At 54.2% G+C, this 20163-nt stretch overlaps 3 protein-coding genes across 5 annotated transcripts; 2 read left to right on the forward strand and 1 right to left on the reverse strand.

Annotated features, from left to right (window-relative positions):
- The first annotated feature begins 916 nt into the window (after positions 1-916).
- GRPEL2 (GrpE like 2, mitochondrial) lies at positions 917-12102 on the forward strand. 3 transcript variants are annotated; one of them, XR_007778737.1, is made up of 5 exons: positions 917-1022; positions 4992-5160; positions 6302-6383; positions 8308-9417; positions 9505-9639. XR_007778737.1 is itself a non-coding variant. In XM_030229301.2 (5 exons), the coding sequence occupies exons 1-5, from the start codon at positions 955-957 to the stop codon at positions 9659-9661; spliced, it is 681 nt and encodes a 226-aa protein (XP_030085161.2). In that variant the 5' UTR covers positions 917-954; the 3' UTR covers positions 9662-12102. The 3 variants fall into 3 exon arrangements, 2 of the variants coding, with proteins under 2 accessions (XP_030085161.2, XP_030085162.1); XM_030229301.2 differs by having other exon boundaries at positions 8308-8512; positions 9505-12102; XM_030229302.2 differs by having other exon boundaries at positions 8308-9642.
- A 1952-nt stretch (positions 12103-14054) lies between these two features.
- PCYOX1L (prenylcysteine oxidase 1 like) lies at positions 14055-17085 on the forward strand. The gene is made up of 6 exons (XM_050979788.1): positions 14055-14163; positions 14406-14612; positions 15050-15224; positions 15304-15515; positions 15604-15744; positions 16276-17085. Exons 1-6 carry the CDS (start codon positions 14055-14057, stop codon positions 16932-16934), a joined length of 1503 nt encoding a protein of 500 aa, XP_050835745.1. The 3' UTR covers positions 16935-17085.
- An 835-nt stretch (positions 17086-17920) lies between these two features.
- On the reverse strand, positions 17921-19774 carry IL17B (interleukin 17B). Its single transcript, XM_009091540.4, has 3 exons — positions 19713-19774; positions 18543-18829; positions 17921-18390 (listed from the first exon to the last, which is right to left on the reverse strand). The coding sequence occupies exons 1-3, from the start codon at positions 19731-19733 to the stop codon at positions 18141-18143; spliced, it is 558 nt and encodes a 185-aa protein (XP_009089788.1). The 5' UTR covers positions 19734-19774; the 3' UTR covers positions 17921-18140.
- Positions 19775-20163: the final 389 nt, after the last annotated feature.

Below are 20163 nucleotides of genomic sequence, written 5' to 3' on the forward strand. Positions count from 1 at the left end.
AATCCCAGACTGGTGTGGGTTGGAAGGGACCTTAAAGCTCATCTCGTTCCAAGAGCCAGGGACACCTTCCACTATCCCAGGTCCCTATTAGTCCATCCACCCTTGGACCCTTGGCCTTGGACACTTCCAGGGATGGGACACCCCATGCCATAGCCTCAGCATCCTCACAGGGGAGAATTCCTTCCCAATATCCCATCTAGCCCTGCCCTCTGGCAGTTTGAAGCCATTCCCCCTCATCCTTCACGCAGTTATTGGCAACTTTGGCCAAGGCTTTGGGCTTTGGTTAATGTTTATTCACCACGGGTAAGGGACACTTGTAGTGTCAGTCCTTTCCTGAACTAGAGGCAAAACCTGTCCTGTTATCACCTTTAACCCGCCCAGCCAGCGTGAGCCCTGTGGGGACCATGTCCGAGCCCCAGGGGACAGAGCCTTGTGCCCATGTCCGAGCCCAGGGGACCGCTGTGTACCCGGTGTCCAGACCCGAACTCCGCCGGGGGCAGGAGCTGGGGCCGGGTCCGAATCAGCCCAGGGGGATGGAGCGGTGACCGGGGCCGAGCTCCAGGGAACCGGTGCTGCGTGCCCAGGTCTGATCCTTGGCACACCGGAGCTCTGTCCGGGTCCCAGTCCCGGAGGCAGCTGCCAGATCCGAGTCTCGGGGGACACAGCCGTCCCCCGTTTGTCGGGAGCCAAACCCCGGATCCCGGCCCCTTGCGCCCGGAGCCGAGTCCCGGAGCCGCGCGACCAGCGGCGGGCGCGCTCTTGGCCCGCTCTCCATTCCCCCGCGCCGCCTCTCCATTCCTTCATACCCGCCCTCCATTCCCTCATGCCCGCCCTCCCCTCACGCCGCAGCCCTCAGGCCGGCCCGCCCGCCGCCCGCAGGGCTTTGTGGGAGCTGTAGTTCCGCGGTGACGCGGGCGCATCGCCGCCGCCTGCTCCGCCGCTCCGTGCGGGGCCATGGCCGCCCGCTCCCTGCAGCGCCTCGGGGCCCTGCTGCCCGCGGCCGGCAAGGCCGGCACAGGCAGGTACGTGGGGCGGGCTGGGACCGGCCGGGCCGGGATGGGGGGACAGGGGTGGCCCGGACCCGCGGGGTGTCGGGGACAGACGTGGCAGCGCCGCGGGGCCGGGCCCGGGCGGGCGCCGCGCCGGGGGCGGGAACGGGAACGGGAGCGGATCCACAGCCGGACCCGGACCCCAACCACGACCCTGGCCCCCGAGATCTGGGCCCCGACCCGAACCCATAGCCAGACCCCTTCGGTCTCCATCATCCCCCGCCGCTCCCCGTCTCACCCCCGGAACCCCACGCTGCCGTTCTGCGCTCCTCAGAACGCCCTGGAGCTGAAATACCCCCCATAACCCAGCTCCTTTCCTAGAAAAGTGATTTTTGGGGAAATTATGGTTCGTTTTTAAGGCAAAGCGTTTCCGCGCTCGGTAAGTCACGTTGGGAGGTGGTTTCCTGGTACTGTGGGTGGGTTCTGTGTCTCGCCCGGCTGAACCATTTATTCAATAATTTATTCATTAATTATTCAGGTTTAATGCGCTCCTCGGGTTTTGTTTTTGGTGGTGAGGCAGTCCATGTGCTATCGGTGTGTTTTGGGTGGTCGCGGGAAGAGAATCCATTTAATTGTGTCAATATTTAGACAGGAACAATGTCCACTCATGCTTTTTTTTTTTTTTTTTCCCTACATCATGGAATATGGCTTATAAAAGAGAATTCCATAAAGGTGCTTTGGTTGTTTGAGTGAAGTGTGGGCAGGTAAAAAGAAAAAAGCCAAAATGCCAGTTTTTTTTTTGGTTTGGATTGGTTTTGGGTTTTTTTTTTTTTTTTTTTCTGGAACAAAAACACCACAAAAAGGCTTAAACGTAATATAATAAATCTACAGCACATAGTAAAGGCAGATGTGTTTGGGACTAAATGTAGATGCATGTCAATAAATTCTCCCTCTTACGTGGGTGAAAACTGCTTTGCCCCGCTGAAAAATGTGCGATGAGTCTTTCACCATCTGCATGCCCTTCCTTTGGACATTCTCTGAGAGCTTTAGGTCTTGCACCCAAAAGTGCCCCAGTTGTCGAGGTGCGGCCACCCCAGAGTGGGACAGTCCCCTCCTTGCACTGCATTATCTCTGCAGTCCCTCCCTGATGAAACAGCGCGGAGGAATTGGCAGTAATTAGATTTCCTTCCAAAGCAGGCTCATCAGAGCTGAAACCAGTGCAGATGTTCCTGTGTGTCTCAGCACTCGAGAGCTTTGTCATGCTGATTTGGGAGGAGGAGGAGGGAGTGTTCCAGGAGGGTGGGGAAGGACTCTGGCGATAGAGAGAGCTGATTGTCACTTCGGAATGGTCGGGTGCTCCAGAAAGAGGTGGTGGTACCATTGTAGCTCCGACCAGAAACCTCTCTCATCACTGAAATATTAATCTTGAAGGACAATTGGCTTAAGCCATATGGCTGCAATCATATGGCTTCTCTGCTCCTTCTTATCTCTTTGGCTTTCTGTGACATCGCTTTGTAAATCTTTCTGTAACACCAACTTGTGTAATCCCCTTCACACGCCCCGCGACTTCCACGTGTCTGTCACTTCGGGATGTGTCTGCTTCCTCCCGTGGGATCCATGCCTATTTTTAGGGTAGCTGTGATCAAACCAGCCTTCAGAAGATGGAGCCCAGTCAGTGGACAGCCTGTAAATAGCTCCTGCCACTTGTTGGGGAGAATTCCTTTCATCCTGCAGCAAGGAGTCAATTGAGCGGCATTTTCAACCCCGCATAACAGACCCGAAGAATTCCCTTTGGAGTCAGGCTGGGATTTCTTGGCCATAACTTCTCCAGGCAGCGTGTGACTGCCAGGGCATGTCCCTGCACGGGGGAGCGCTCTGGGATTTGGGATTTGGGTTCAGAGGCTGCGGAGAGGAGTCCATGCAGGCAGCTCCCTGCTCCACGTAGGCAGCAGGGACCGGCTCCTCCATGCCCCTCTCCCACGCAGAACACACCCATCCCTGCCAGTAACCACCAGAGAGAAAAACCTCTCCAGCTTTGCCATCTTGGGGGCAGAGGAGTTAACTGAGCTGCACAGCCTATTTTTAAAACACCGGAGTTTCACCTCTGAGGGGCCCAGCGAGATTTCTCAGCTGCGTTTCAGGTTCTTTGGTTCATCTGTAGCATGGCTGATTTCCATCCCTGCAGCTCTTTGAAATGAAATGTGAGATGATAAAGCATAAAGCTTGTAGCTGCTGCTTCCCATGGACGTTTTTATGTGCAAAGAAAGCCTCAGATTGATTTTTAAAGGCTTGGTGAAGGGGTTCTGCTCTGTCCTCCCTCTAGTTTAATGTACTTTCTCTAACTTTGATAAAGTGCTGTTAATCAGTCAATAAAATGAACGTGACAGGAATCTTAAAAATTATTCAGGATGAGGTCTTGTGCCCCACACAGCAGCCAGGGGTGAAATGTGGGGTTTTTTTCCTGTGTTGGCATTCCTGGAACCCAGACAATTCTTAAAGATTAGTCTGAGGAACGTCCTCCTCTAGAGCAAGTGTAAGTAGAGAAAGCACTTTGAGGTTTGTGTTTGGCACATAATTTGTTGAAAAGGAGTGGTTTGACATACAGATGATGCTTTAAGTACCCACTTAATAAAAACTGCACATGCAAATGTCCTCGGGTGTGGAGAGGAAGTTTGTGATTAGTGCTGTGGGACATTTAGCACCCTGCTGTTAAGGATTTAAATGAGGAAACATCTGGGCTGTTAAACATGGGTGGGAGGAGATGCCTGGTGGTCTTGGGGCAGATACAGATCTCTTGAGCTGGGCTTTGAGGGTTAAGCCAGTCTAAATCCTCAGGGACACCTCCTCCCTGCCCCACATCTCACATATTTGGCTTCTTATTGGTACTGGTACTTGCACTGATCTGATCTGTCAGCAGACCTATTCAGGGACACTGAGAGAAAAGTCCTCTTGTTTTATAGGGTTATTTTTCAGCTGGTTTAACTCCTTGAGATTGAATTCTGCTCAGCTCCAGTACTGGAATAAAGCTGAACAGCACTGAGGCTTCATGATAGACCCCAGAAGAAACTCTGTGCACTTGTGTGACATTGAACCTGAGCAATGCAGCCTTGCTAAAGAGGAAGAATGCTTCATGGTGCAGGCCTGGTAATGTGAACTCAGCTGAATCGATTCTGGGGTCTAAATTGGTGTCTCTGTGCAGAGTGGAATTGTTCTGTAAAAGCACAGGGAGTGGAGCTGGTGCCAGCACAGGGACTGCTGGGCTCTGCTGCCTTTCATGGGCTAGGTGTGCACCTAATGTATGGAAAATATTGCATAGAGGGGATATAAAATATTGCACAATGAGGGTGTTGTAAGCTTTGCTCAGAAGAAGAGCCCAGGTATTCCCAAAAAAGGAGAATACACCCTTCCTTGTTAGATGTGCACTGAAATGTTTCCTGGATGGAGCTGGTTTGGAAGTAAATTCTCTTTTGTTCTGCAGATTCTTCCTGGTGTGAGAGAGAGGCTCATGCTGGCAGGAATGAGCCCTGTCTAGGTTGGTTTGTAAAAGCAAGCGTAGTAGGAGGGAGAGTGAAACACAATCAGGAAATCACAGAATAATTTATGTTGGAAAAACCAGGAAGGTAATGGAAGTGTCCAAGGAATGACTGGATGTGACACACAGGGCTCTGGGGGGGCGACAAGGTGGGGATTGGGTACAGGTTGGACTTGGAGAACACCTTCAAGACCACCAGCTTCATTCTGTGTTTCTCTGAAAATCTGATTCATTTGAAGGTATGCCAGAGAAGTGGAGTAAAGCCTCTGTGTGCCATGTTACTCTAAAATAAAAGAAATTAAAACCACCTCTTTGTGTTTCTTTGCTGATTGTGTGTGTTTTCTGAAAATAACTAAAATTGTGTTTAGAACCCTGTGTACCTCTTTTAAGAGAGCCTGCTTTTAATACTGACACTAACCTTGAATTCTCATGGACCCTGAAGTTACTCAACTTCGTTTCTGTGTCCCTAGTTTGTATTTCAGAGGGTGCCCCTGTGCTTTCAGCACTGCAGCTCAGCAGAGGAGCACAGGAGATGAGTGTGGCCCAGAGGACCCCAGTGAGGAGCCCAAGCACCCCCTCTCTGACTGTGCCTTGGAGCACAAAGCAATCAAATTGGAAGAGCAAGTCCGGGATTTAACTGTGAGTGTGCTGGATGTCTTTGCTTCAGTCCCCTTGGCTTGCTCTGGTTTTCAGCCCTGGATTTTTCCCTAAATGCTGTGACACACACACAGAGCTCCAGAGCAGCTATGCCCTGAGTGTGAGAGGGTGAAATTCCACCCTGCCTTCCCCAAAACACCATCTGTCAGCAGTGCCAGCAGCAGGGTGCTGATGGTGTGATCCTGGCTGGAAAAGCTTGTGTTGGAACTGGTCACTTCTTTCACAGCCTTGTGGCAGTAGCTTCATGCTGATTAGTGTCACATGTTGGCATAGAATCATGGAATATCCTGAGTTCCCACAGGATCATCCAGCCCAGCTCCTGGCCCTGCACAGCCCCCGCAAAATCCCACCCTGGGATCCCTGGAGTGCCATCCAAACCTTCCTGGAGCTCTGGCAGCCTCGGGCTGTGCCCATCCCTGGAGAGCCTGGGCAGTGCCCAGCACCCTCTGGGGGAAGAACCTTTCCCAAAACCCACCCTGAGCCTGCCCTGGTACAGCCCCAGCCTGTCCCTGTCCCAGAGATCAGAGCTGCCCCTCGGGAGGAGCTGCAGACCCCATGGAGTCTCCCCTCAGCCTCCTCCAGCTGCACAATCCCAGTGCCCTCAGCTGCTGCTCCATGGCTTCTTCAGACCCATCCCCACCCTCATGCCCCTCCTTTGGACACTCCTTAACAGCTTTATGTCACAGTGCATCCAGATTATCCAAGAAGGGAAGCCCGTTAAAGTGCTCATGTGTGATGGAAATCAGGTTCTATATTGAAGAACACACGTGACTGAGGGAGGATTAAATACCACAGCACTGGGCTGTTCTGGAGATAATCACCCTGAGAATCCTGCCCTGAGTGAGAAATCAGCTGTCACAGAGCTGCCTGCTGGAGCAGGAGGATCTCAGCAGCAGCCTGACAGTGGCTGTTCAGCTGAATTCAGCCATTCAGTACCCAGAATATTTTTGGCCTTGGGTCTTGTGAAAGAGTTGCAGTTTTGAGTTAGTCAGTAGAAGGATTTGTCTTTGTATGAAAATGCAGGAGCCCAGCACAACCTTCTGTCTTTAAAGCATTTCTGAGGGGATTGCAGTGTCAGGTAGGGGTTTCACCTGCTGGTTTGATGTGGCCCCTCTGGTTACAGGAGCGATACCGGAGAGCTTTGGCAGATTCCGAGAACGTCCGGAGGAGAACGCAGAAGTTTGTGGAAGATGCCAAACTCTTTGGTAAGCAGAAGAGCTGTGTTCACTGCACTGGCCTGCCTGCCTGAGCAGAAAACGCTGATCAGCAGCTTTTCTGTCCCCCTGTCCTGCCCTCCCACGTTTATTTCAAAGCCTGCTGTGATGTTTGGCCTGGAATTTTGATATCTGGGCTTAATCACTGGTTTTTTTCTCTGTGTCCAGCTGTGTCCTGTCCTATCAGGTTTACCCACAGAATCACAGAATTGTGACTTTTTTTTTTTTTTAAATAGTCCCAGTGCAGCTGAGTTTAGTTCTGCTGACTTGGTTAAAAATGCAGGCTCTGCTGTGTGCTGGGGATTGGCTCTGGCTGGGTGCATTTTATACTCAGCTGTGTCATCAGGTTGTGATCTCCTGTTCTATATTAACAGCCTCCTGTGCTTCAGTTCATTGGAGGGAGATGCAGCCTGGAGCAGAAGTTGCCAATCTCTAGATTAGATGTTTAAAACCTCTAAAAGAAATATTTTACCATCAGTGAAACAAGCTGGATTTGTACCTTTGGCAGCAGAAGCAGGTGATGGGGGAAGAAAGTGCTGTTCAGGCATTGCACTGTGCCAGAACCATCTCTGAGAATGAAAAACTGTTTTTCTCCATAATGCATGAATCTCAAGAGGTTTATTGTTAGCTAATTCTAGCAGCCTTGAAATTAGAGCTGCTGTATTTTCTTACCTTCCACCCATGGTGCTATAAAATGGCTGCTGAGTTGGAGATAATCAACAACAGGATGATTGATTTTGAGAGGGTTTTTTTAGCTTTTGGGATTTGATATGTAGCATGAAGAAAAAAATAACTTCCTTATTAGAAATTGTTCACAGAGTGAGACTTGGGGATCTGTAGATAAGAGGAAAATCTGAAAGGAGATCATAGCAAGATGGGGTTAGTCTCTTTTCTCAATTGATGAGAGATAAGACAAGAGGAAGCAGCTCGAAGTTGTGCCAGGTGAGGTTTAGTTTAGGAGAAATTTCTTCACTGAGAGTGTAGCCAAGCACTGGCGCAGGCTGCCCAGGGAAGAGGTGGGGACACCATCCCTGGAGGTGTTGGAAAGACTGTGACACGGTTTAGTGATGGCCTTGGCAGTGCTGACTTGATGATCTTAAAGGTCTTGAGCAGGCTGAATGACTCTGATTCAATGAAATGAGTGGTAATTGCTGGGCTTCTGTCTGCTGCTTTGCTGCATCTCCTTCCTCTCCCTTTGTTCACATGTACAGCTGCAGACAGCACCTGACTATTGCCTCATTTTCTCTGTTTCCCTAATGTGTCATTCCAGTCAGGGAGTTATGACATTTATGTAACTGAGGGAGGCTGCTTTTCCTGGAATTTCTGCACTGTGCAAGAAACCACTGCTGGAAATGCAACCACTCTAACCCTTTTGTCATTATTTTCAAATGACAAAACCTGCCTGGCTTTTCATGACCAGCCCAAGGACCATTTTGGTTTAGTCCTTCTACAGTGGTTTTAAGCTATGAATAAATTGGGGATTTTGTACTTCTGAATAGCCATGCATTGTTTTTGCTTCCCCCCATTGTGTTTGTTCCCTGTGGAATGGGCATTTGTGTGACAAAATTATGTCAGTGGGACTGGAGCAGGGGATGTGGAGCAGAGTCCTAAATGACAAATCTGAGTTGCACAAAACTGTTTGGAGTGAGACATTAATGCTCTGCTTTGTCAGGAATACCAAATATATGTATGGTCATGGTATGGATGTGCATTTCCTGCATACACCTTGGTTTTAGGAGTCTTTAGATTACTCTTAATGCTGAAGCTTTGGTTCCAGCAAACCTCCTGGTCTTGCTAAATTAACTTCAAATCAATGAGCAGCTTTAAAGGTGCCTTCAAAGCACTGTGCCTTTGTCTGTCCTTGGTACTGGAGCTCTGGATGTTCTGTAAGCTGTCCTTCACTTCCTTCCTGCAGGCATCCAGAGTTTCTGCAGGGACCTGGTGGAGGTGGCAGACATCCTGGAGAAAACAACCGAGAGCGCCGCGGGCCACGCCGAGGAGCCCAGCGATCCCAACCCCACCCTGAAGAAGATCTACGAGGGCCTGTCCCTCATCGAGGCCAAGCTGCAGAGCGTCTTTGCCAAGCACGGCCTGCAGAAGATGAACCCTGTCGGGGGCAGGTACGACCCCTATGACCACGAGATCATCTGCCACGTGCCAGCCGAGGGCATGCAGCCAGGCACCGTGGCGCTGGTCACGCAGGACGGCTACAAACTGCACGGCCGCACCATCAGGCACGCACTGGTCGGCGTGGCCGTGGAGGCACAGGAGTGACATGGCTCCAGCCGCTCCACCTGGGACCTTGCTGGGCTGGGGACAGTCACAGCCACGTGTATTTACTTATTTATTGAGATTGTTTGTGTCGTGGGATGGCTTCAGGGTCGCCGTTCCTTCTGAGGTACTCGTGTATTTAATGATCCTCCTTGGAGCTCTGGGGTCCTGCTGTTTGTCAGAAATCTGGGGCACTGTAGCCTCCTTCTCTGTTTATTTCTCCATGGTTTGTATGGGGAAGAGGGGAGATGTGGAGAGAAAGGGAAATTCTTTTCTTGTCTCCCTATTCCATCTCCTGCAGTAGCCTCCAGAAAAAGAACTTCTCTGCCTCCTTTTCCACAGCTGTATTAAGGGACTGTAATAATACTGACCTACCTCACAAGGATGTGGTGAGGCTTTTCATGTGCAAAGCACTGGGAAAAGTCCAGAGGGATGAGTATTATTATCACCTGGATTTGATGTCTTCCCTTGTCCCCAGAACCCTCAGATGATCACTTGAAATAACATTTAGGGGCAGCTTTCTCTTACGTTGCTTCAGGAAAACAATCTGGAATTCATGGAATCTCTGTCATACTAGAATTGAATAGAGATGAGGGTTTAAAAAGAATTCAGTTGTTAGGTCAGACTAATGTTAATATTCCTTCTCCAGGTAAAATTCCAGCTTGACTCTTTGTTCCCAAAGGTAAAACAGGGAACGGTGATTTGTGGTGGAGCCAGAAAACTGTCCTCGCATCTCTTAATGTCCAACCCAAATGTATGTTTTAGAGGAGAGTAATTCCTCTTCCCTGGTGGGTATTTGTGCAGCTTTCAAGCATGATAAACTATGTGCTCTTTGTTGCAGCTGCTGGCAAAATGGAGCTGAGCCCTTAAGCAGGAAATCTGGACTGTTCTATTTTCTCAGCTCTCCGGTAGAGATCCTCAGATTACACCGACTTCCAGTCCACGTTCTGATTCTACTTTCAATGATCCTAGTAAATATGAAACCTTATGGGTTTTAATGCAAGGAGAAAAATCTTCTCTGCTTCAAGGTCCCAAGTGCCCTTGAACCAATTTTAGCAGCAGTGACAAGAAAGCAAGAGAAGCAGAAGGCTGAGGAAGTGAAAGCTGACCTCGAGCTGTCCTCCTGGTTGGAGGCATGTTGTTGTCACAGCACATGTGTATTTCCCACTGGCCCTATTGCCTGGGAGTTCATTTGTCTCAGCTGAAAGGATGCAGTCACTGAGGAGGATCAGAATTTAACCCTTTGCAGAGCAGCAAGTGGTCAAATGACAGAAGAACAGTTAAGCCACAAAACCAGGAATGGTTGGTTTTCAGCTTGTTTCTTTTTGAGTTGTTCTTTCCTTCTTTTTTACTTTCTGGAATTGGTTCCATAACCTGACAAGTGCACTTCCAAAAATACTTTTACTTAGAGTGGATGCCATCCCTGGTTTGGAAGAAAATTTATTCTTCTCCAATTCCTTTCGAGGCTTCAGCTGAAAAAACCTTATATGGTGGACTTCAAGATTGTCTCAGCCTTTAATACTGCCAGTCTTTCACCTGGGGAGACTGTGTGCAGTTAGTGGGTTGGCATCCCAGAAATTTAAGGAATCTGCACATTTCTAACCTGCTCCATGCAACCTTTTTTAGTGGCAGCTGTGGTGTGAGTCTGTAGTGGATCCTTTTTGGACTGTGGGTTTCTGCCTCGTGCAGTAGGTTCTGGAGATTTCAACCCTGAAACGGCACTTCTGGCAGCTTTAACTTGTGGGCAGACCTCTTGTTCAGTGTCTTGTATTATTACCATGTTTTTGGAAGTTTCAGAGATAAACAGGACTTCCTATCCATTGTTGTGCTGAGGAGGTCACCAGGGTATGCTGTTTCTCCAGAGAAAAATGGGTAAAACATGAAATGTGGCACTACAAATGTGGCTGTTCTTCCTGAAAAGTGAGGAACCCATGTCCTCAGCTGGAGGGAGCAGTGGGGTCTCTGCTGCCTTTTCGGCCCCTGCTGTTTCAGCTGAGTCTTGCAGTATGAGGGGAGAGCTGGAAACCAACTTTGAAAGTGAAAGTTTAAAATACACAGGCATTTTACACTACAGAGACTTTTCTGTCACTGAGAGGCTGCAGCTGAGTGTGACCAGGAGTGATGGGATCCAAATCCTCTTTAAACTCACCCATGGAGCCACTGGACTGTAAAAAAATGTTACAGCCACTCAGTCCAACTTGGGTTTGCCAACTCTGCCTGTCTCCTCAGCCAGTGTTCACCCACTTCTGCCTTAAGGAAATACCCTAAAATGCACTCCAGACCTCCTGTCTGTACTGAGAGATGGTTTATCAGTTTGTCTGTCTGGGGTCTGCTCTCACTGAGGCACTGCAGTAGGGCTCTGAGGGATCCAGCTCCTCTGCAGTCTTTCCCACCCTCACAGAGGCCCTCTTTAATTTGGGGCAAGTTTTTCTCCCAGTGAAACCTCCAAAACTTCTGCAGGATCCTGTCAGGTTTTACGATTCCTGTGAAACGGAGGCAATGCTGAGAGACTTTCACAGATGTTACCAAAGAGATACATCCTCCAGCTGTTGTTTGTCCCAGTTTCTGCTTCCTTTGAAAGGTGAAAATGAAATAACCAAACATGGATTCCATCACAGAATCCAGATTTCCCAGGTAAAATTTGATTATTTCGCCTTTCAAGAACACTTAATGTTTTTGTTTTTTGGGGTTTTTTTGTCCTAGATGAGATTGTGGAGGGGTGGGTTGAATTTCCCCTTGGTTCTTGCTGCCTTTTCTGCCCTGTTTCTGTAACTCCTGCAGGGAGGGCACTGACCCACGAGCTGCTCCTCTGCAGTCACTTTATCCAGTGACGGTTCAATAAAACACAGGAATACATGAACAGGGCAGGAATAGCAGAGGAGAAGAAGTGTCATGTACCTTTTAGTCATTTCCACACCTGGACAAGTCTCCAGTGGCACTGTCATGAGCATGGCAAGATCTGAACTCTGACCAGGAGCAGTGCAGAATGAAATGGATGTTGCTTTGTGAACCTTAACTTCCAGTGCTTCAGCAGCAGAGCTTCTGTTGGAAGAGCTGTGATCACTCAATAGCTGCTAGCAGTACCTTAATTAAAAAAAAAGAAAAAAGTATTTAAGTTTTATATTGTGAATATTGTAGTATTTTTTTATTTTAAAACTCGAGGTGTTTTGGTATTATTTGCAAAGTTAAATGAACAAAGCGTTGCTAATGTCCAAAAATCTAAGGCCATTGAGGTGGGGGGAAAACATGTATATATTGTAATTTTTGTGTGTTTCTGTGCTCTTTGTTTACCCAAAGGTCTGACTGTATGAAAGACAGAGATGTGTGGGAACAGTGCAAGAAATTGACAACAACATTTGAGTTGATGTTGGAAAGGTCTGATTTCCTTTAGCTGTCCGGATACTGTCAATTTGCTAATAAAACAGAAGAATTGCAGTGACTTCTCTTGCCTTTTCCCTGCCTCAAAGTGCTGCTCATTCCAACTCCAGCCAGCTGGGACTGCACATGGGAAGGTTTCTGGCTGTTCCTGGTGCCATTGTCTGTGAAAGGCCACAGCAGCATTTGGCTGAGCGTTTTATTAACAGTGCTTTAGGAGGACTCCCAGAAATGCACACACACGGGGTTGGTGTCAGTGATTCCTGCACTGATAACCTGCCCAGGCACTTCTGCTCTGTCCGCTCCTGGGTGACTGTGGAGAGAAATATTTTCTGCCAGCCTGTGGTGGTGGTTGGTTCAGCAGAGCTCTGCCAGCAGCTGAAATCTGGATGTCTGGATTTATCTTTGCTTGGCTCTGCTGCCTCTTTGCCCCGTGAGTGCTGTGCTGCAGCAATCCCGGGGATTGTGCAGCACTGCAGTTAAGGGTGGGTTAATTTACAGGGTGCCTTCACACCGTGGTACCCACAGGCAGGCTGTGATTTCAGGGATTTGTGGGAGAAAAGACAAGGCTTTCTCTGCGAGCGCGTGTTTGTAACAGATTTCATTCTCTGCAAAAATAGCTGGGCCTCCATTCCTGCTTTCACCGTGACACTTGGTGCTGTGGGGGGGGGGGCTTGTTCTCCCACAGCTCTGGATGCCCCCAGGCACTTCTCCCTGCAATAAAAAGCATTTGCAATAGACCATTTACAAATAGCCTTTATGGGAGTGAGATCAATATTTCCGTGCTAAAGATCTGCCAGCAGAGCCAGCCGTGCTGCAGGGGTGATGGCCTATTACAGAGCTTTTCCTCATCCTGCTAAAATGCACCCCAGCCCAGGAAATCCTGCTGCTGCCATTAGGCAATTTCTGGCTCTGCTGGTTTCTCTCTGCAGCAACAGTGAGAGTTGGGAGTTCTCAAACCACCATGTGCAGGAAAGCCTCAGAGCTTGGGGCAGAGTATTTTGCTTATGGCATGATAAAACATCCAAACTCCTGCGAGCAAGGTGGGGACTGGGAGCAGTGCTGACCTGCCTGGGAGCCCTGCTGTGTGCACAGCAGATTTCTTGTCGCCCACAGCCCTGGGGAAATCAGGCTGGTTAAGTGAGAGCTTATTAAAACCCGAGATGTGCTACAAAGATATTTGTGTGCTGTGTTTTGAGCTGCTTGGGATTGTCTCCCCATCCCGGTGGGATCCTGCCCATTGTGAGAGGAAGCTGAGCACGGGTAATTTTTGTCTGTGCCCACCCCAAATATTCAGCCTTGAGGTTCAGGGTTGTACGTGCTCCCCATGCAGAAAGTCTGAAGTGGATCCTGGCTGGAGATAGAAGGGGCCTGTGCTTGTGTTGTGTTTCCTGGAGACAAAGTGATGGATTCTCAAACAAAATTCTGTCCCTTGGTAAGGAGCCAGCCCTGGGCTGGAGCAGGCTCTGGGTCTGTAATTACATGTCCAACCTGTTCGAGAGTTTTTGCTCAGCCTTTGCTCTCCTTTGTAACCCGAGTAGCAGCGGCCTCCCGCGGGATGCCCTTGGCACAAACCGCTCGCTGTCAGGCACCTTGTTTTGCCCAGGGCAGAAAGTCCGGGCGAAAACTGGAAACGCCTTGGCTGCTGCAAATGCCAGGCAGGACCCAGCCTGCTCCGCTCCGCCGGGGCCCGAGCGTTGTGAGCATCACCCGGAGCACATGGAGCTGATGGAAAACGTGCTCTGGCAGCATCGCCGCCGGGGCAGCTCAGGCTGGGCCCTCGCTGTGGGACTCGTGCGAGGAGCGGAGGGCAGGGGGATGCTCGCAGGGGCTGTCGCAGGGTGTCACTGTCCCCCGTGTCCCCTCAGCGCCACTCTCCGCCCTGCGGTGCCGGGGGCCGGTGCCGCCTCCCCCGGCCGTGCCGGGCTCGGGGCGGGGCGGGCGCGGGGGGCGCGGGGGCCGAGCCTGCGGGAGGGGCGGGCCGGGGCGGGCGCTGCCGGCCCCGCTCTCCGCGCCATGGCCCCGCCGCCCGCCGCGCTGCCGCTGCCGCTGCTGCCGGCCCTGGCCGCGCTCCTGGCCGCGCTCCCGGCCGCGCCCGCCGCCCGCGCCGCGCCGCGCTCCATCGGTACGCGGGGATGCCGAGGGCTGGGGTGGGCATCCGGGAGCCCGCGGCGGGGCCGGCAGCATCGGGCCGCCTCCCCGCCCCGCCGGGGCCGGCACAGAGCGTTCCGCACCCCTCCGCTCCGCATCCCAATCCCCATCCCCGCGCGTCCCCGCTGGTGCTTCCTCCCTTCGGCGGGGGGAGCGGCGGGACCCCCGCGCCCCTGGGGCGCTGCTGACCCGGCCTCTGGCCGCTCTCGCCCGCAGCCGTGGTGGGCGCCGGGCTGGGGGGCTCGGCCACCGCGTACTTCCTGCAGCAGCACTTCGGGCCGCAGGTGCAGCTGGACGTGTACGAGGCGGCGGGCGTGGGCGGGCGCCTGGCCACCGTCACCGTCAACAAGCAGCAGTATGAGAGCCGGGGAGCCTCCATCCACGCCCTCAGCCTCCACATGCAGGACTTCGTCAAGATCCTGGGTGAGACTGGGCGTCCCAGCGTTTGTATGGCCTCCCTCGCTGAGCTGGGGGGCTGGAACACCCCCGGGCTCTGTGCTTGGGGTAGTGGGGAGGGTTGCTGCCAGTCCCCCTTGGCACACAAGGCATGTGGTGATCCCCTTGCTGTCTCTTCTGTTGTGTCCTGGAGAGAGAAGGGGACAGGGTGGTCACCATCAGGGGGTCCTGCTGGAATTAGTGTTGGGTGGTTGTTCATGAACTCCTCCTACCAGTCTGTCCCAGTCGGCAGCAGCAGCTCCATGTTCCCATCCCCAACATGATATGGCTGGGAACCTGTGCCTTGGGGGTCTCTCATTCCTGATGCTCCTCCAAGAGCATCTTTGCCCCTATCCCTGCCGGGACATGTCCAGTGCTGGCCTTTCCCAGGGAGGGGCGGCCACGTGCTCCCTGTGCTCCCGCAGGCCTCAAGCACCGGCGCGAGGTGGCCGGGAAAAGCGCCATCTTCAGCGGGGAGCACTTCGTCCTGGAGGAGACTGACTGGTACCTGCTCAACCTCTTCCGCCTCTGGTGGCACTACGGCATCAGCTTCCTGCGCCTGCAGATGTGGGTGGAGGAGGTGATGGAGAAGTTCATGAGGTAGGAGAGCCCGTGGGACTGGGGGGGTTTCCCTGGCACCAGGGCATCACCGGGTGCCCCCTGCTCCTGTCCCCTCCAGGATCTACAAGTACCAGGCACACGGCTACGCCTTCTCCAGCCTGGAGGAGCTGCTGCACTCGCTGGGCGGGGAGGCCTTTGTGAACATGACCCAGCGCTCAGTGGCCGAGTCCCTGTTGGAGGTTGGGGTCACCCAGCGCTTCGTGGACGATGTCATCGCCGCCGTCCTGCGCTCCAGCTACGGCCAGTCCGTGCTGGTGCCCGCCTTCGCAGGTGAAGCCAGCCCCTCTTGCTGTGTGACACTGCTCAGTGTCCCCTCTGCAGCCAGGCTGTGGAGCCACCCTCGTCTTCCTCTCTGCAGGAGCCATGTCGCTGGCGGGAGCCCAGGGCAGCACCTGGGCAGTGGAAGGAGGGAATAAGCTGGTGTGTTCAGGTCTGCTGAAACTGACCAAAGCCAATGTCATCTCAGCCAGGGTGACAGGCATCTCTCTCCACAGCTCAGGTGAGCCTGGGCACGGATGTGGCTCTGTGTGCACCAGGGTGGGAGGCTGGTGGTGGCAGCATGGGAGTGCTGTAGCTGGAGGGCATCCTGGTCCTGGTGAGGCATTTGGGAGAGGGCCTGAGGGTGTGTCCTTCTCCCTTTGTCTGATCCAGTGGGGTCCCTGCAGCACCTGAGGTTGCTCGCTCTCCCTCCTGAGGTCCACCAGGTTCTCCTGTGGTACAATCCTTGTTGCAGGCTCGCTCCCCCTTCCACCACAGCAGAAGAATATCTGGGGCCTGGGATGTGGGCTGTGTTCCCCCAGTCCTCTTTGCCCCCACTAGGCTGGGCCTCTCTGGAAACATTTTATGTCTTAATGAAGCCTTTCTGCCACCCTAAGGCATCAGCAACTCATCTGTAACCATCAGGTGCTGTGGTCCAGCACTGGTGTGTGCTGGAAAGCCAGGGGATGGAGGTCAGGCTGGAAAAAAGAGGGCCAGGACAGCACCACCTGGGGCTCAGGGCTGCTCCTGACTGTCCCCTGTCTCTCTTCAGAGGGGGGAGCCCTGTACCAGGTCCACTACGAGAGCACTGAAGGCCAGGGCTCAGCTTTCTACGACCTGGTGGTGGTGACGACTCCGCTGCATCCCAGCAGGAGCAACTTCACCTTCAACAACTTCGACCCCCCCATCGCCGACCTCCCCGGAGCCTTCCAGCCCTCCGTCACCTCCGTGGTGCACGGCTACCTCAACTCCTCCTACTTTGGCTTCCCCGACCCCAAGTTGTTCCCTTTCACCAGCATCCTCACCACCGACACCCCCGAGCTCTTCTTCCACGCCATGGACAACATCTGCCCCGTCAACATCTCGGTGGCGTTCCGGCGCAAGCAGCCCCAGGAGGCGGCCGTGTGGCGTGTCCTGTCCCCGCAGCCGCTGGACAAGCCCCAGCTGAAGACCCTCTTCAGGTCCTACTACTCGGTGCAGGTGACGGAGTGGCAGACGTACCCGCGCTATGACGCCAACAAGGCCCTGCCGCCCATCGTGCTCCACGAGAGCCTCTTCTACCTCAGCGGCGTGGAGTGGGTGGCCAGCTCCATGGAGATGACGGCGGTGGCGGCCAAAAACGTGGCCCTGCTGGCCTACAACCGCTGGCATCAGCAGCTGGACAAGATTGACCAGAAGGACTTGATGCACAAGGTGAAGACGGAGCTGTGATGCCCGTCAGGGGTGGTGGGCCGGGAGCTTTGGTGTGTTTTAGTTTGGGGAGTATTTATTGCCTTGGGGAGGCCGGGGGGCTGGGGGACAAGGGACAGGCTGTGTCCCGGTGACTTGAAGGCCTTCAGGAATACAGTTCCTGCCCAGTGTTGCTGTGTCTGTGCTCTGTGCCTCAGTTTCCCTGTTCCCTCACCCCAGGCTCTGCTGGAAAGGATCCTGTGCCTTCTCCTGAGAAAGGGTCACTGTGTTTGGGAGGGATCCTGGGGGGCTTTCAGGGGTGAGGCTGGCTGGCATTGGCAGCAGATGGGTTCCCCCGAGCTTCCCAGCTCCCAGCAGTCTCTCTTGCCTTCCTGGCTTTTCCCTTGGGAGCCTCACAGGGAGGGCTGGAGATCCCACGGCCTCTCCAATGCCTGGAGCCCAGTCCTGTTCCTGTGCCCCAGGGATGCAGGGAGGGCTCTCACAGCTCCTGCCAGGTGCTCTGTGCTTCTGGGGGTGTCCAGGCTTGTGTTTGGGGGCAGAAGAGCCTCAGTGGGTGAAGCTGGGCAGGACAGAGGGGCAGCGTGAGGGGCCAAGGCAGGGGCAGCTCAGACCAGGGCCAGCAATGCGCTTTATTGAGACCTCAGAAGCTGCCCAAACCACCAGCAGCTCACCCCGCTCCTTGGGCTGCCCAGCCTGGCACAGAGGCACCTGTGGGACGGCTGGGGAGGATTGGAGAGGACTGGGGAGGACTGGGGAGGACAGGAGGGCTGGGTGTTTCCAGGAGCTGCTGCAGCAATGGAGCAAACAAAGGGAAGTGGGGACTTTGGGAAGGGAGGAGGCCTGATCCTGATCCTGATCCTGATCCTGATCCTGATCCTGATCCTGATCCTGATCCTGATCCTGATCCTGCCCAGCCAGAGGACCTGGGGCAGCTGGCTCCCTCTCTTCCCCAGCCCACATCTGAGCTCCTCCCTGGAGGCTGGGGGCAGTTGGTGTCTGGGTGACTGCCAGGCGCTGCCTCTGCACTGGGTGTCCCCAAAGCAGCTGCTGGGGCTGAGGCTGACAGAGTCTGCAGGGGAATTTTGAGGAGCTCTTGCACAGGGACCTCCCCTCACCCTGATGCCCAGCCAGGTGGCCTCTCCCAAAGGGCTGGGCAAGCTGGGGAAGCAAGAGCAAGCTGGTTAGATGCCCAGCACTGAGGGAGCTGCAGAGTGTAGCTTTGCAGCCTCAGAAGATGCAGGTGCAGCCCACGGCGATGGTCTCCATCACCATCTGGTACTTCTTGTGGCACTTCTTGCCCGAGGCCCTGTGCCCCGGCGGGGCCGGGCAGAGCAGGCGGCGCACGGGCAGGCGGCTGTAGATGGGGATGCTGGCCATGCTGCGGTCCTCCTGCAGGGTGAAGGGGTTGATGCAGCCGCTGCACAGGCACCGGGCCTCGGGGATGTCTGCTGGGATCCGGGTGGCATCGTGGTTTATCCTGGAGAGGGAAACGGGACAAGGCTGCAGAGATGGTGCTGGGGTGAAATGGGTTCTGTGTCACATCCTGCCACAGCCTCCAGCAGCAACTGCAGTCCCTGTGCTGGCACAGAGCCACCTTGCCTGTCCCCGAGGTCCCTGCCCCAAGCTCACCTGTAGGCCCAGGGGGACAGGCTCCTCCGGTTGGACCTCCAGAGCCTCAGGTTCACCTGGCACTTGGTGTCCCCCGGCTCGGAGCCGTTCCTCAGCTGGCTCACCATGTCCTGGATGCTGTGCTCGTACTCTGCCATGCTGCTGTAGGGCTCGTCCGGGGCCCAGGCCAGGGCAGGGGGGGCTGTTGGTGCTCGTGCCAGGCCCCTTCTCCTGCCCTTGGCTGCCTTGCTCTGGTCCTTGGCTTCAGGAACCAGGACCATGGCAAAGGTGAAGATGCAGAGGAGAAGCTGAGGAAGAAGGAGGATGAGGATGGTGAGTGGCTGCTTGGGCTGCAGGACTGGCATGGAAGGAGAGCTCTCCCTCCTCCCAGGGGTCAACCAGGTGATGGCAGGACCACATCAACTTTGAGGTGGCACATTCAATACCCAAAGGCAGTGCTGGCCTGCAGGTGAGAAACACCTGAGGACAGTTTGCAGGGATGGTCATGATGAGTTGATGTATGTGGCTGCCCCTCACCCTGCTTGCAGCTGGCAATTTGTGTTGCCCAAAGTGCCCCTGCCTGTCCTGCCCGACTGTCCCTGTGCCCTGTCCCCTCCCTGCCCACACTGAGGCAGCTGTGTGCTGGGAGTGACCCAGCTCAGGCTGTACCTGGGCAGCCTCTGCTTTAAAAGGAGCCTTACAGAGATGAGACAGTCAAGAATGAGATCTTTATCCAAGCCCTCCTGTCCCTCCCTCTGTGCTCTGAGGACGGTGAGAGAGAAAAGATGCTTTTTTCCTTCCCTTCTCCCTCCGGCCTCGCCGGACCGAGCAGCCGTGTGCTGCCACCCGGCAGGCTGCCCAGCAGGGAACAAAGTTGCTTTCTGTAGTCCTGCTCACTGCTATTCGTGTCCCTGCAGTGGCCCAGCAGCCCCACACCCTGCCCGTGGGTGTGCAGTGCCCCGGGGCAGGGAGGCTCGGCCAGGGCTGCTCTCCCGGCTGGAGCCGGACTGTCCGGCCGTGCCTCTGCTCTCCCAGGCTGCTGCATCCTCGCCCTGCTGGGCACGGGGGGATGGCCCTGGCAGGCCACAGCAGCACCTCCATACAAACAACCCCAGGTAAACAAGCATGCAAATAACTCTGTTAGAGAAGGAAAATGAGGAGCAAGCCCTGAGCTGCCAGGGAGGCACCTACCAGGTTTGGAGCCCGGTCCATGGCCGCCGAGGGGTGCCGACCGCTGTCCTGCACTGTGGCTGCTCCCTGCAAGCCGGGCAGCTAAAAAGGGAAAGCTCCAGCCCCCAGACTGTGCCCTGCCAGAGGTGTGTCCTGTCCCCAAGGTGCCAGGGAGCCTCGGAGCAGACAGGGCAGGGGGCCAGCGTGGTCTGGGACTCGGCCACCCGTCACCGCCCCAGGCGCTGGCTCTGCTGGCGGTGGCGACTGTGGTCAGTGGCAGGTCCCCTCTGGAGCAGGCAGCCCTGAGGGGCTCTCCTGGCAATAACATGCTCTGGGGAGGGCGTTTGGGCTCTCTTGGTGTCACCAGCATGGTCACAGCCCTGACAGGGCAGGAGGGACACTGCTGCTGGGCTGGAAGAGCAGGGGCTCGCAGCAGGAACAGGGGTGGCTGTGCCCCGTGCTGGCAGCAAGG

Source organism: Serinus canaria, chromosome 13, assembly GCF_022539315.1.
Source record: "Serinus canaria isolate serCan28SL12 chromosome 13, serCan2020, whole genome shotgun sequence".
Taxonomy (NCBI): domain Eukaryota; kingdom Metazoa; phylum Chordata; class Aves; order Passeriformes; family Fringillidae; genus Serinus; species Serinus canaria.